General features: G+C 41.2%; 1 protein-coding gene across 50 annotated transcripts in view; it reads right to left on the bottom strand.

Annotated features, from left to right (window-relative positions):
* camk2b1 (calcium/calmodulin-dependent protein kinase (CaM kinase) II beta 1) overlaps nucleotides 1-15,134 on the bottom strand; it is a 73,323-nt gene that overhangs the window by 38,883 nt on the left and 19,306 nt on the right. For 40 of the 50 annotated variants that reach the window (XM_056263739.1, XM_056263742.1, XM_056263745.1 and 37 more), the window contains 4 exons: nucleotides 8,282-8,354; nucleotides 3,719-3,821; nucleotides 3,466-3,549; nucleotides 816-910 (listed from right to left, as the gene is read on the bottom strand). In XM_056263739.1, the coding sequence (XP_056119714.1) occupies nucleotides 816-910; nucleotides 3,466-3,549; nucleotides 3,719-3,821; nucleotides 8,282-8,354 (355 nt within the window). The remainder of the gene's footprint in view (nucleotides 1-815; nucleotides 911-3,465; nucleotides 3,550-3,718; nucleotides 3,822-8,281; nucleotides 8,355-15,134) is intronic. The other 10 variants (XM_056263740.1, XM_056263748.1, XM_056263755.1 and 7 more) reach the window with 1 other exon arrangement.

Below are 15,134 nucleotides of genomic sequence, written 5' to 3'. Positions count from 1 at the left end.
GATCGGTGACTTCGACGTAGCGCGCGTAGTGCAAGCCTAGGGTTCGGTTCGGTGGAAAAAAATTATGAGGTTCGGCAGAAACCGAACCCCGTTAAAAAGCCCAATATTCGGCCGAATCCGAATCCGAATCCTGGATTCGGTGCATCCCTACTCATTAGGGGGAGGTGCCTGTGTTGCAATTGTTCGTTAATTGTCAGAGCTATCAAGACAGTGGTGTGAACCAAAAGTACCTTTTGGGTAGGGGCGTGTTTGTTTTGGTGATTTCAAAAATCAACAGCGTTTCTCAGAAATCGCTTACTGCACCTTTAAATACAGTATTCTAAATATAATTTCTGCATTCACATTTAAAAATGCTTTCATAAAATGATTAAATCAGAACAAATATCAATCTAGACAAACCAGTACCAGCAGCAGAGGGGTGGGTCAAAACTCAGACACATGATGATAAAACTTCTTTAACACCTAACATTGCTATAACTTCTATCAAAGAAAAAATCTCTTATGAACCCTCCTGCCTACATAACACATTTATCAGACAAATATGTTGCACAAGCTAGATGAAGTGGGAACATCAAAATGTCACGAGTACATCAGATGGGACACGTGTCAGAGAAGCTAGAAACTGCACCGAGGACTGTATATTCATGAAGTGCATCCTTCAGTACATACTTGAAAAACAATGAGGGCAAATGGTCTTTGGGATTTTCACTGATCTTCTATCAGAAGAATGAGAGGTTGTGATAAAGAAGGGAAAGAGAGGGGGGGGGGGGGGGGGTGGGGAACAAGGCACAGACCTGAAAAGATGTAAAACTTACATCATAAGCTCCAGCTTTGATCTGTTGGTAAAGTTTGTGCTGATCCTCGTCCCAGAAAGGTGGATATCCAACCAGCAGAATGTACAGAATCACACCTGAATAGAGAACAATTAAAAAATGAATAATGATTCTGTTCTAAGTGCATACATAAGCAACATTTTTAAGGTTGTTCCATTCAGTATACACTCACCTGAAGGATTATTAGGAACACCTGTTCAATTTCTCATTAATGCAATTATCTAATCAACCAATCACATGGCAGTTGCTTCAATGCATTTAGGGGTGTGGTCCTGGTCAAGACAATCTCCTGAACTCCAAACTGAATGTCAGAATGGGAAAGAAAGGTGATTTAAGCAATTTTGAGCGTGGCATGGTTGTTGGTGCCAGACGGGCCGGTCTGAGTATTTCACAATCTGCTCAGTTACTGGGATTTTCACGCACAACCATTTCTAGGGTTTACAAAGAATGGTGTGAAAAGGGAAAAACATCCAGTATGCGGCAGTCCTGTGGGCGAAAATGCCTTGTTGATGCTAGAGGTCAGAGGAGAATGGGCCGACTGATTCAAGCTGCTAGAAGAGCAACTTTGACTGAAATAACCACTCGTTACAACCGAGGTATGCAGCAAAGCATTTGTGAAGCCACAACACGCACAACCTTGAGGCGGATGGGCTACAACAGCAGAAGACCCCACCGGGTACCACTCATCTCCACTACAAATAGGAAAAAGAGGCTACAATTTGCAAGAGCTCACCAAAATTGGACAGTTGAAGACTGGAAAAATGTTGCCTGGTCTGATGAGTCTCGATTTCTGTTGAGACATTCAGATGTTGAGTCAGAATTTGGCATAAACAGACTGAGAACATGGATCCATCATGCCTTATTACCACTGTGCAGGCTGGTGGTGGTGTTGTAATGGTGTGGGAGATGTTTTCTTGGCACACTTTAGGCCCCTTAGTGCCAATTGGCCATCGTTTAAATGCCACGGCCTACCTGAGCATTGTTTCTGACCATGTCCATCCCTTTATGGCCACCATGTACCCATCATCTGATGGCTACTTCCAGCAGGATAATGCACCATGTCACAAAGCTCGAATCATTTCAAATTGGTTTCTTGAACATGACAATGAGTTCACTGTACTAAAATGGCCCCCACAGGCACCAGATCTCAACCCAATAGAGCATCTTTGGGATGTGGTGGAACGGGAGCTTCGTGCCCTGGATGTGCATCCCACAAATCTCCATCAACTGCAAGATGCTATCCTATCAATATGGGCCAACATTTCTAAAGAATGCTTTCAGCACCTTGTTGAATCAATGCCACGTAGAATTAAGACAGTTCTGAAGGCGAAAGGGGGTCAAACACAGTATTAGAATGGTGTTCCTAATAATCCTTTAGGTGAGTGTATGTCAGATAATATAATTTGTACTATACTCAAAAGTATTGAAAAATACAGGGGTTGGAGAATGAAACTGAAACACCTGGTTTTCGAACACAATAATTTATTAATATGGTGTAGGGGCTCTTTCTGCAGCCAATAAAGCATCAGTTTGTCTAGGGAATGACAGATAAAAGTTGGCACCAATGAAACTGATATTTGGCATTGGCACGAGTGCCCAAAGGTTTGGCTATAGCAGCCTGACCATGAATATTAACTCTGTGGAGCTACCGACGAACTGTTTTGGTGGAAACAGGAGAGTTGAGGTACGCATTAAATTCTGCAGTGATTTGGGCAGCTGGGGTTCTAGTTTTTTTTTTGGATACAATCCGGGTTAGTACCTGTAATCCCTTTCAGACAGCTTCCTCTTGCGCTGACAATTACTTCTGTTGGATGTGGTTAGTCCTACGTAGTGGTATGCCGACATTACCCTGGATACCATAGCTCTTGATACACAACAAAGACTTGCTGTCCTGGTCACAGATGAGCCAGAGGGATGCACACTAACAATTTGTCATCTTTTGAACTCTGATATGTCTCCCATTATGTTTTGTGGAATTGCAATATTTTATGTAAACCTGCGCTATTGCTCTGCTACTTCCACCTTCACACTCTGCTCTTACTGCTCTGATTGAATGTAAAATATCAGAATATCAAAATATCACGCATATATAGGCGTGAAACCTCAAACACAATATTGGCCAGTGTTTCAGTTTCATTGTCCAATCCCTGTAGATGAGGATGAAGAGTCTCTGTGCTGTTGTTTGCTAGTAGGTTTAATTAGTGTTGTGTAGGTCGAATAGAAATCCCCAACTCTCATTAAAAATGAATGACTTCCTGTCTCCGTCACTGAAAATCTCTGTATTTGTGAATATCCCTTTGGGACCCAGCTGAAAAAAAAAACTAAGCAAACCAGCCTAGAACCGTTGTCCAAGTTTGCTTGATCACCTATCCTGGCCAAACTGGTTAAGCTGGCAGGCCAAAAAAAGAAGTGCCCAAGACAAACCAGCAACCAGCAAATCAGACCAGCTCGAACAGGATTGGATACCAGCTAAGAACAGAAAACCCTCTTGGGCTGGTTTAGTTTTTTTTTTTTTTTTCAGCAGGGAAGGTAGACAGCAAGGCAGCTCACTTAGTTTTGAAGCACAACACAGAAAATCTCTTTGTCTCTTCAGAATTAGCATGTGCTTGTCACTGTATTTGAGTTTAATTACCACAGGCCCAGATGTCCACCGGTTTGCCATATGCCTCCTTCCTCAACACCTCAGGTGACAGGTAACCTGGTGTCCCTGCAAATCCTGTAAAACATAGTTAAGCACACAGTCTTTCAGATACTCCTCTGCACCAGTAAAATGTGATTGTAAAAGTAGTAAGCACACACAAGATAAAGTGTCCAAAAAGTGAGTCGTGTGGGCGTGTCTCAAAATCAAACTATTTGTTTGCATTGCTATGGCAACGATTACCTACCAAACCATGCCTGCTGGTCTCCCTGCACTTCGATGGCCAGTCCAAAGTCAGCCAGCTTCACTGCAGCGTTCTTGCACTTGCTGGCCAAGAGCAGATTCTCTGGCTGTGGGGAGAATCAAGACAACATTTCTCCTGCCTTAACACACAACTTAAACACACACAATCACAATAACAAACACACTGTGCATGCTAACACACACTACACAACAATAATATATAGTCAGATATCCATCACATGTTCAAATTTAACATTGCATACAAACAACCCTCAAAATTTTTTCTTCTTTGAAATATTAGTTAGATGTTGAGTTTGGTTGACGTACTTTCTAAATGAGGGATGCGGAAAATACATTTGTCTTCACTGGCAATAAGAGCGTGTGCACGTATGTGTGCGTGTTTTTTCTCCCGACTGACCCAGATTATCTAGCCTCATTATTCTCTGCCACTGATGGATGCTAATAATGTGATATCCCCTCTAGTGCCTCCTGATGCTTCTGCTAGCACACACACACACAACACTATCTTATAAATCATAATGCTAGCAACTCTGATCTGTAAGGGCAGGCTAACAAACCAAATACACAGTCACACACACCTTCACAAGCACTGCACCAGATAGTCAAATCTCAAGCAGCTTTTCCTGCATTGCAGTATCTGGTGGATCTAGCATCCACTTCCCTCACTCTCTGATTCACAATAAAGACTGCAACTAAACTGATCAAAACTGTGAAAAAAATATACAATACCATTTAAAAGTTTGGGGTCAGTAAGATGATTTAAAAATAATAACAATACATTTACAGAAAAATACATTTATAATGTTACAAAAGATTTTTATTCCAAATAACCGCTGCTGAAGTAATGAAGTACGGACGTCTGAAAATTTAGCGTTGCCATCACAGGAATAAATTACATTTTAAAATATATTAAAATAGAAAACAGTGATATTAAATTGTAGTAATATTTCACAATGTTAGCGTTTTTACTATATTTTACATCCGATACATGCAGCTTTGGTGAACAGACAAAAATGTTAGCGAGACCCCCTTCTTTTAAATAGAGATATATAACAGACTGATTCAAGCCAATAGCATATGCAGAATGATCTAACATTAATGGTAAACAAAATCCTATGAAAATCATCTGCTGAAGTCTATATAGATCAAGATATTAGCTATGGTGGCAGACACAGTCAACTTGGTCTCAAGTGCTCACAGAATGACTTTGACCGTTCCCATACGGTGGATGGCTTACGTACAGCAGCCCATCTACGTATACTTAATATTCAACAATATTATTGATCTGACTGTACTGCCACTGTTGTATGAGAACTGAACTGAGCTGGACGATGACATCATTTTTTGCAGAACTGCTTTATAGATTAAATTAACTAATTAACTAATTAAATAATTGATGATCTTTACAACGGATCTGAGTCAACACGGAACTGACTTCAGCTGAACAACAGCCGAAATGCATAATTTTCCTGTTGTAACCTTAAAGCTGCTTTGAAACAATCTGTATAGTGTAAAGCGCTATATAAATAAAGGTGACTTGACTTGACTATACATATTTATGGACGTTAAAGCTATTAAGCATATGTGGCTTCTAAATGTTTCATTAAGAGCCAGTGGATATCTATTTTTTTACATTGTTATCCTTGTTCCATAACGCTCATTATCACATCATTATCACCATCCCTTCATTAAAATTTCCTAGATTTTGTCTCCATCCTCAGAAGAACTCATATAGCATAGCTAATGCAGACTACTCCCCCCCAAAAAGAGGTTAAACATGCACACTGCTGAGGGCTGGAACACCACGAGCTAATCCCAGCCTTAAATCTCAGTAGTGGGAGGAATTTTGATGAACAGCACCCTGAGAACAAATCCAGCAAAGAAGATCTGCCAAAAATCACTCTCCAATGCTCTTTCACGAACGTATAACCTCTGCAGAGAAATCCATGACTTGACTTCCTAGCAAAAATCTCAGCATGGGCACAGCTAAGAAAAAAAGTACATATATATGCACACACACACCGCTGGGTGCACTAGTTAAATTGGCTTGAGTTGGTTACGTTTTCTTGTTTAGCTCAGTAAAATCTAAAAAAAGCATATGTGTCGATATACGTGTCCTGTGCAGTGTGCAAGATCGCTGCTCTTTTCTGCAGTGGCATTCCTGTCATGTCCACTCAAGAGTCCCGCTGTGGAGGAGCGTGTGCCCCGGGCTTCCATTCAAAAGGGCACTCCAGTGTGGGTAGACACAGATAGCGTGAAACCAGAGTGCTGGTACTGTCAAGAGTAGAGTATGGAGCTGACCGTAGCAGCACCATTTTTAGCTTGTACCTTGTTTCTTTTTCTGGATACTGCTATATTGAAACTGAAGCATGAATCTAAACCTACACATAAAATCTAGTGATGCACTGAAAATTTCATTTTTCGTCATTTGGTGGCTCTGAATTGTCAAAGCACCTCTCAAAATGCTTGCTACGGATGAGAAAAACGCAGAAAATCGAACCCGATCCGAATTTTTTTATGACAGACGAAAGTTTCTGAGGCAGTGTGTAAGTAAACGTGATTGACATAGCGTGAGGTCGTATTTATTTTTTAACGTGCGGAAATTTCGGACACGAATTTTGGACTCGGTATGCAAGGACCTTCAGGTGCGTTTCCATTGAGTTGTTCTCTTTCCATTGTATTGGTAACCTAGTAACCAACAGTAAATAAAACAAGGCATCCATAGAAAATGGAGACAGGACTGCAATTAGTTACAATTGGGCAGAGTTATACATTTAGGCCTAATAGCAGTGCAGCTTGCAATCGCCAAATTGAATGCTACGCACAGAATAAGAAATGTAGAATTTTTGATGAAGGCACTAGCAGCAAGAGCATTACAACAACGTTGAGCGGCTCGGCTTGGCTTGGCTCGACTCGAGCCCCATACATATGGGAAAGACAACGTTAGCAGGATTTTTGGGAGGCATTTTACTCAGAGGTCAAATTTGAAACGTTATGCAACATCATTGACACCATCAGTGGAAACAGCCAATTTGTCACATGGGTTTAATGTTCGCTACGTCAGAAGTTATTCGGCAAATGCGTTTACTTTGCAACTCCAATTATTCGCATTAACTCTTTTTCGGCCAAGTCAAAAACTACCAAATTTATTTATTTTTAAATTTGCCGTTTCCATCACACGTTTCTGATGCGATACTTCAATATGCGCATAACAACAGGGTGATGGAAACATAGCTAGTGATGTTTCCCGATGATGCGTTTTGACTGTTTCAGTATCTTAGATAAGATACAAAAGGGAAACATGTCAGCAATGAGGGAGCACTTCATCATGAACAAAAATAATGGCTGAGTAGCAACATGTAAAATTTGTTCAGCTGAAATATTGTGAGGTGACTTGTTGCTGAAGAACTCTGCCATGACTGGTTTCATTTATAATCCGAGCACACAACACTCTGAAAAGCATACCGAGTTCAATTATCCAATTACCCAAATTTAATAACCAAAGCTTTATTTTCAGTTTCGGTTTTTGACGAAATTAAAACTTGAATTTATTGATATACATTGGTCAAAACACAAAGTGCACCGTTTTACTCTTTGTATAACTACGTTTTTTTTTTTTTTAAGGATTTGTGCATTTTGAAGAAAACCTGCAGATAAATGGGCATTTATAAAATGACATTACAAATATACAGTAGTCACAAGTAACAATCAAACCACTTATACATGCATATATGAGACATACAAACAAGCAAACCACTGCAAGAACTATTTATGAGATTATAAACGACAGAAAAACATGCAGCATGCATTCCGAAACAGTTTCTAAGCATCACCTTCTCCACCGACAAACCACAACGTTTACAGAAGGCATGGGAGCTTTTTGGCAGTTAAGATAAGCATCCTAGGCCATATTTTATGGCCGGTTTGAACTGTAAGCCAACTGCAAAGCATGCTAGATAGTGTGACACTAGTGGAATTATTTCTAAGAACAACGTGTCGTGAAGCGCACTGCGTTTTAGAGAAGGTCAAGGGTCACAAGGGAGCAGTCAAATGTCACTGCAGTGAACTCAAACCTGGACATGACGACCGGTCTGGGACTGGGACCCTGTCTACACTGACTCTCTGGGCAATAAGAGTAATCTAGAATAATCTAGATTATATTTGGTCTATTTTTATTAGTACTACAGATGTATTAGTGGAAGCACTTTTGAAGTGCTTGATCGATAAATAAAAATCAATGTCGCTCTTTAAGTCAGGCCAATTAGCGCAGTCTTACCTGAACATTCATGAAAGTGAATTTATCACCAGCAACACGAACACACGTAGCGCGCTATCACTGTGTGAGATCAGACTGATTTCTATTGCATTTCTAAGTCGTTTTACTCAATTTCACAGAGAGATCAAAAGCTGCTATTAGCAATTACATCAGTCATCTTCAAATCGACACAGCGATAGGCACAGATTTCTACAGAACATACCAACCTTTATGAGCACATGCACATTCACACACTTGAAGGACAGCGATGACATCACAATCGGCACTTACCTTCAGGTCTCGGTGCACCACGCCCATTTGATGGCAGTGAAGCACCGCCTCCAGGATCTGCTGGATGCAGTGACTGCATGCAAACAGCAGGGGGCGGAGGTTAGTCTGAGCAGCGCTACAGTCTCGTGCACAGGCCAGGGGCGAGGGGGATTTGGGGGAGGTAAAAATGTAAATGGGAGGGGGCAGGGCATCTCTCTAGACTCAAGCCTTGCCTCCATGTAGCTAAATATAAGCATAAAATAATTGAAACAGAAACCCCTGAAACCGCAATAATAGTTAGACAGAAGAGGTGAAAACGTACTCCGTTACCTAACGCAACCCTCGGTTCTCTCTAGAGAGGGAACGAGTTTTGCGTAAGTTTAGCTTACGCTACAGGTAAAGTTCATCTTTTCTCGAGATACTGAAGCCAAAATTATCCTTCATTTTGTAAACTTTGTCAACGCAGTGTAGCAGCTGCAGACCTAGAGCAGGCTGACTAGCGTGCCCATGGGGAATGCACCCATGGGGAATGCAGAGCGGCGTCGCCGGAGCTGTAAGGAGGGTCTGAAAGGGGCGGAGCGCGTAACGTAAGCTCTCAGTGCCCTAACGGGGCAGAGGAGGCTGTCGCTGCTCTCGCTATCGGATGCTGGCAGAGCCGACAGAGAAATGACCTGTGCTCTGAAGGGAGTGCCAATCACCTTCGGGACATAGCCATGTCTTGGTTTGAGGATGACTTTAGAGTCATTAGGGCCAAACTCAAGGCACGCTGCGCTAACAGAAAGCGCGTGTAAGTCCCCCACAGGTATAACTGATGACAGAGCCAAAAGAAAAACGGTTTTGAGCGAGAGGTATTTTAGATTCACTGAATCTAATGGTTCGAAGGGATGCATCTTTAGGGCCTCTAGGACCACGGAGAGATCCCAAATAGGTACCGAAGGTGGGCGCGGTGGGTTCATCCTTCTGGCTCCTCTCAGGAAGCGGATGACCAGCTCGTTCCTTCCTAGCGACCGCCTTGCTTCGACTCAGCGAAAGCTGCAACGGTCGCCACGTAAACTTTGAACGTGGATGGGGACCTGCCCTTATCCAACAGCTCTTGAAGGAAACCGAGCACCTGCGAGACCTCACCCGTATGAGGGTCCAGATTTTTGTCGGTGCACCATTTGGAGAACACAGACCATTTAGACGCATAGAGTCGTCTCATAGAGGGGGCTCTAGACTGCGTGATCATGTTTATAACTCCTTCTGGCAGGACAGCGGGTATCCGTTGATCAACCATACGTGCAGAGACCAGCGCTCTGGATGGGGATGCCAGATCGAGCCGCGGGCTTGGGAGAGGAGGTCTCTCCTCACCGGAATCGGCCACGGGGCTGTGTGTGACAGCCGTGTTAGTTCCGGGAACCATGTTTGGTTCTCCCATCGCAGGGCTATAAGGAGCATGCGCGATTCCCTGATTCTCTTGATTACCTGTGGTAACATCGAGATCGGAGGGAAGGCGTACAGCGGGCTGCTGGGCCAGAATTGGGCCAGAGCATCCTCGTTCTTTGAAAAGAACACTGGGCAATGAGCGTTGTCCTTTGACGCGAATAGGTCGACTTCCGCTCTGCCAAAGAGGCGCCATAACATCTGGACTATTTGGGGGTGTAGAGACCACTCCCCGGGGGGAATATTGTCCCTGGACAGTCTGTCCGGGCCATCGTTCAGGATCCCTAGCACATGCGTCGCTCTCAGCGAGCGCAGGAAGCAATGGGCCCAAACGAGGAGGCGTTCTGTCAGATCGCAGAGGCTCCTGGATCTGATACCGCCCTGACGGTTCACGTAAGACACAACTGACGTGCTGTCCGAACGGACTAGAACGTGTTGGTCCTGTATGAACGGGAGGAAGCGCTTCGGCGCGTTCTCAACCGCCAGCATCTCCAGACAGTTTATGTGAAGGCGTTTCTCTTGGTCTGACCACAGGCCAAAGACCGGTCTGCCCTCGAAAAGGCCGCCCCAACCTGAGTTGGAGGCGTCTGTCGAGATGACTTTCCGGTGCGAAATCACTCCCCTCGTCACCCCCTGCTGGTACCAATCGGCTGCTAACCAGGGCTGCAGAGCTGAAATGCAGCTCCCCGTTCCCCGTACTGTGACAGAGCGGGCATAAGATGGAAGCGAGCACGAGTTCGCGATGTTTGCATCTAACACGCGAGCGGCATTTGCCAGCTTTATATGAGTGGGCTCTGTGGGCATGAAGGACACATGAGTTATAGTGGTTGTGTGTAAGGGTGAACACTGGGGCGTGGGCACATTATCTACACTTAAAACACCAGCGGCGTGAGCCGGATAAACAGAAAATACACTCTTTATGAGATTTTTGTGGGTCGCCGTAAAAACGGCGGTTGTGTGCAGGCGAGAGGGTGATGTAACCGGCTCGTTGGCTGCTAAATACTCTCTTGCACGAGCCAAAGGAACTGCGAGGCATTCTGACAAGAACGCTCGTGCTCTTCTAGAAAAGTGTCTTGCAGCGGTGAGCACACACAAACACAGTAAAAACAGTGCAAGTGCAAAAAAGGATATGTCGCCGGATAGCGTTGCTGGCACGGAAGGCTGAAGGCGGCGAGAAGTTGACCGGCTTTCTCAGGCGCTTTCCTCTGCTTGGAGTCGCTGAATTCGACGGCGGCGGCTTCTCTCAGATCCAGCGGTGCGAAGAGCTTCGCTGTAGAGATGAAAATCAGGGAAGCAGCCTCCGAGCCCCGCTTTTATACGCTAAGCCACACCCCCCTGTGCGGGCTGTGACGCGTACTGGGTGCGAAGCGTCACCATTGGGCGTGACGTCACGCCAGGCTCACTGGTAGGCTGCTGCAGTTGCCGCAGGGCAGCCAATGAGCGCGCTAGTCAGCCTGCTCTAGGTCTGCAGCTACTACACTGCGTTGACAAAGTTTACAAAATTAAGGATAATTTTGGATTCAGTATCTCGAGAAAAGATTAACTTTACCCGTAGCGTAAGCTAAACTTACGCAATACGAGAGAACCTTTTGTAAGAGAACTTATGTTATATATATATTATATATATATATATATATATATATAATACAATTGCGATATATCTACAATTAAGACATGGAAGCAACGCTTTGTGCCTATTGAGAGTTCAAGAATATTTCTTTTGTCAACATATGTAGGACCTGTTCTATTAAATCACTGCAAAATACAAGTTCACGAAAGTTTCCTATTACTTTTCCAGCCAGCCTACTATGTACCTTGAACAGTTTTAATTTTTAGGAAAAAATATATTCTCAAGAACTGATCTCAAAATGGATTTGAGATCAGCTCATTCAAAAAAAGCCAAAAATACAACAAAACTGCATTTTCATACACTATCATTCAAAAGTTTGGAGACTTCTTTTAAAGAAATTAATACTTTTATTCAGCAAGGATCATAAAATGATCAAAAGTAAAGTAAAGACTTGTATATTAACATTTCTATTTTATATCAATGCTGTTTTTTTTTACTTTCTTGAGTAAATCAACATATTAGAAGGAACATGTGACACTGAAAAATGTAGCTTTGCCATCACAGTAATAAACAATATTTAACAAATTTAAAGTTATTTTAAATTGTAATATTATTTCAAAATATTGCTGTATTTTACTATATTTTTGATCCAATAATTGCAGCCTTGGTGAGTATGAGACTCCTTTTTTTTAAATGACCGACCCCAAACTTTTAAATGGTAGTTTAAGAAAAAAACTGTTTAATGTGCCCAACACGTGCACACATTAAAAAAGCCTTCAAAATGCAAAGGAAAATTTAGGTAATAGCCCAAAACCTGTGTGCCAAATTTAGCAGTTTTTTCACGTTTACATGACCTAGCATAGTCATGTATGTACTCGTATTAAATATTGAATCGATATATATTAGACAAAAGTCAACCACACAAAATATTTGAGATATTAAACATTAAATTATTTCAATTACAAGTCCATTTAATCTACAACATTGCGGCAGATTTCTATACCCGCTGGATTCTGCTAATTGCTGCTTGCAGCTCTACTCTTCTCCTTCTCCCTATAGGGCAGTAAAAGAGGCTCTTAGAAATTAAACCTTTATAAGGTAAATCATACAGAGTAGCACAGCTGTATATCTATGCAGTCTTTGATCAAATATAGTGACATGAGAGTGTAATGTGTGTGTGTTAAGAAGTGTAGGATATCAGCAACACGTGCACGCGCACACACACACACACACACACACACACACACACACACGGACCCCTACATGTTGCTATGCACAAGTGCAGCCTATGCCTGGGCGAAATCTCAGAAATGACGGTTTTGGTATTTAACAGCCCAAACCTAGATCCGACATCCAAGTGATAATACACTAAGGGTCACTGAGGTCGGCTGGTAGAGGAAAAGGCTAAATCAATTATGTAAATCAATTCATATTGTAAATGGCTCTCTAGGTCAAAGCTATTCCAATATACAGCACATGCCCTGAGTCCAATCTTTCAATGCTGGAAGAAAAATCCCTAAGATGGGAGTGTTCTAGCTGTTCTGGAATCACACAGCACATGGAAGGTGAACAGTAAGAGGGTTTGCAAGCTAAAGTGAGAGAAAGCAGTGTGTGTTTGAAGGTCATGTGATATGGCGCAACTGTGAATGACATTAACTAAAGCTACAAATTTACTCTACACTAGCATTTAAAAGATTAGGGTCAGTTAGTTGTTTTTTTTAAATAAATTAAAATACATACATTTTTTCAACAAGGACACATTCAATTGTTCAAAAGTGACAGTAAAGTAATTTCTAATGTTACAAAATATTTGTATTTAAAAAAAAAAAATTCTATACATCAAATAACCCTGACAAGTCATGGCTGCTGAAAATGCAGCTTTGTCATCACAGGAATAAATTACATTTAAAAATATATTACGGTTAAAAACTTATTTTAAATTGCAATAATATTTTACAGTATTCCTGTTTTCTGTATTTTTGAACAACTAAATGCAGCCTAGGTGAGCATAAAAGACTTCTTTCAAAAACATTCAAGAATCTGATCCCAAACTTTTGAAAGATTGTGTATTACCAAGCATCAATAAAAGTATTTCAATAGAATTATTATTTATTTTTCTGAAAAATTAAACGCCTTTCAGCTAATCAATGTCAACGTTCGCATGAGAAGCAAATTTATATAGAGATTTTTCTTTTATATCTTAAGAAATCTAAAGAAAAGGTCAAATCGCTATATTAAGATGTAAACAGATTTTGCAGTCTGGCTTCAGAGTTTGTGCCATTTAAAGGCATCAAAGCTCTAAGACTTTTCTTTTAGATTCAAGAAATTTCTCTTAGATTCAAGCTTTGCTTCTGACACTGTCAATCTTGAAGTCAATTTAGTCATTCCAATTAGTATTAAGACCCTTTTATCTAAAATGATTAGCAAATTTACCATCAAATTTAAAAAGACTGCAATACTTCAAAATTAAAAACATTTTAATCTGCAAAAAACTGACACATACTCGAAGATGATTTTGTCATTCTGTTCTGCCCTACAAAGGCAAAACAGTATAAATTATTAGAATTACATAAAACTATTTAAAGCAATCTATTCTTAATGACCACATTTAATCTTTAATACAGCACTTTGAGATGCATTTCTGATAGGGTCAGTGCTGCATAAATAATGTTATAGCTGTGATTATTATTATCCATGTGCAGTGTGCACTGCATGAGTTTTCTGGCATGGCAGTAAAGTTCAGGGCTGTAAATTAAAGTGCTGCATTTGCTTTCTAAATGTCTCCCATTAAAAGGCCACGGAGCATGACATATGGTCACGGCAAGTGTAAGACAGAATGTCTCTGAAAAAACATTTCTGAGAGTGAATCTGTCTGTTTACTCTGCCTTTAAACGTATGAGCGCATATATGGATATGTTAAATATCCATATATCTGTGCATTCATCATAGTGTGTACATGTGTGTGTGTTTCTTCACACCTCCCCCTGTGTCAGCTGCTGATCATAGCTGGTCTGGAAGAGAAGATGTGTGTGTGAGTTTGTGTGTGTAAGGGTGAGACAGGAAGTGTCACTGTGTTTCAGCAAAAAATCTCCACTCGAAAGAACTGCTATGGACATTAAAACGTCTAAAAATGTACTTAAACTCACTGTGTGCCCTTTCTAATATTAGCTTTATTTCCTGTACTAACATCAACGTTACAGTATTTGAGTCTCTTCTCCTACGCTTCATAAGCTAGAGAAGCAATTTAAACGGCTAACTTTTTTTTTGCAAGAATCTACACTGAGACGCAAAATAACAAAACGATATTTGCAAAATTTCATTAAAACCTAGCATTGTTTCAAGTAAGAGAATGACTGGTAGTTCATGACACTGTTTATCTTTCAAGTACTAAAAAGACTACTGCAACTGAACTCGGGGATACTACTGTGACAATAAAACGAGATCAGCTGCTATAATATGTCTTGTGCGGAGTGCATGCAGACTACCTTAGGGCCCAATGAATTCTGCGATGTGGAAAATGAGGATGGAATCACAAAATCCAGTCATAAAAATGTAATTTAATGTATCACATGGAATGTTATGGAATTTGGAAAAAAAAAAAATGTATAAATCAGAAGTAGGGCTGTACACTTAATCAAATTGCAATATTGACTAGTGTCTGTGAATATTAAAGTGCAAAAACGCCTTACGAAATCTGCATTTTCTGCGTGTCTGTGAATAAGCGGACCGGTGCAGATTCGTCTAGTTCTAGTAAACAGGTTTAAGGAATATCACACAATTTTTCATGTTTTAATTTAAACACTAAACCTCTGTTGTGCAGCGCTTATTTTTCCCAAAAATATGGAAGGAATTGTTCATTACATTTTAAAAGATTAATTAAAT

This window comes from Rhinichthys klamathensis, unplaced genomic scaffold (genome assembly GCF_029890125.1).
Source record: "Rhinichthys klamathensis goyatoka isolate OS25496 unplaced genomic scaffold, OSU_Roscu_1.1 h1tg000210l_1, whole genome shotgun sequence".
Classification (NCBI taxonomy): domain Eukaryota; kingdom Metazoa; phylum Chordata; class Actinopteri; order Cypriniformes; family Leuciscidae; genus Rhinichthys; species Rhinichthys klamathensis.
Note: the sequence above shows the minus strand (reverse complement) of the source record. Positions and strands in the feature narration are given on the sequence as shown.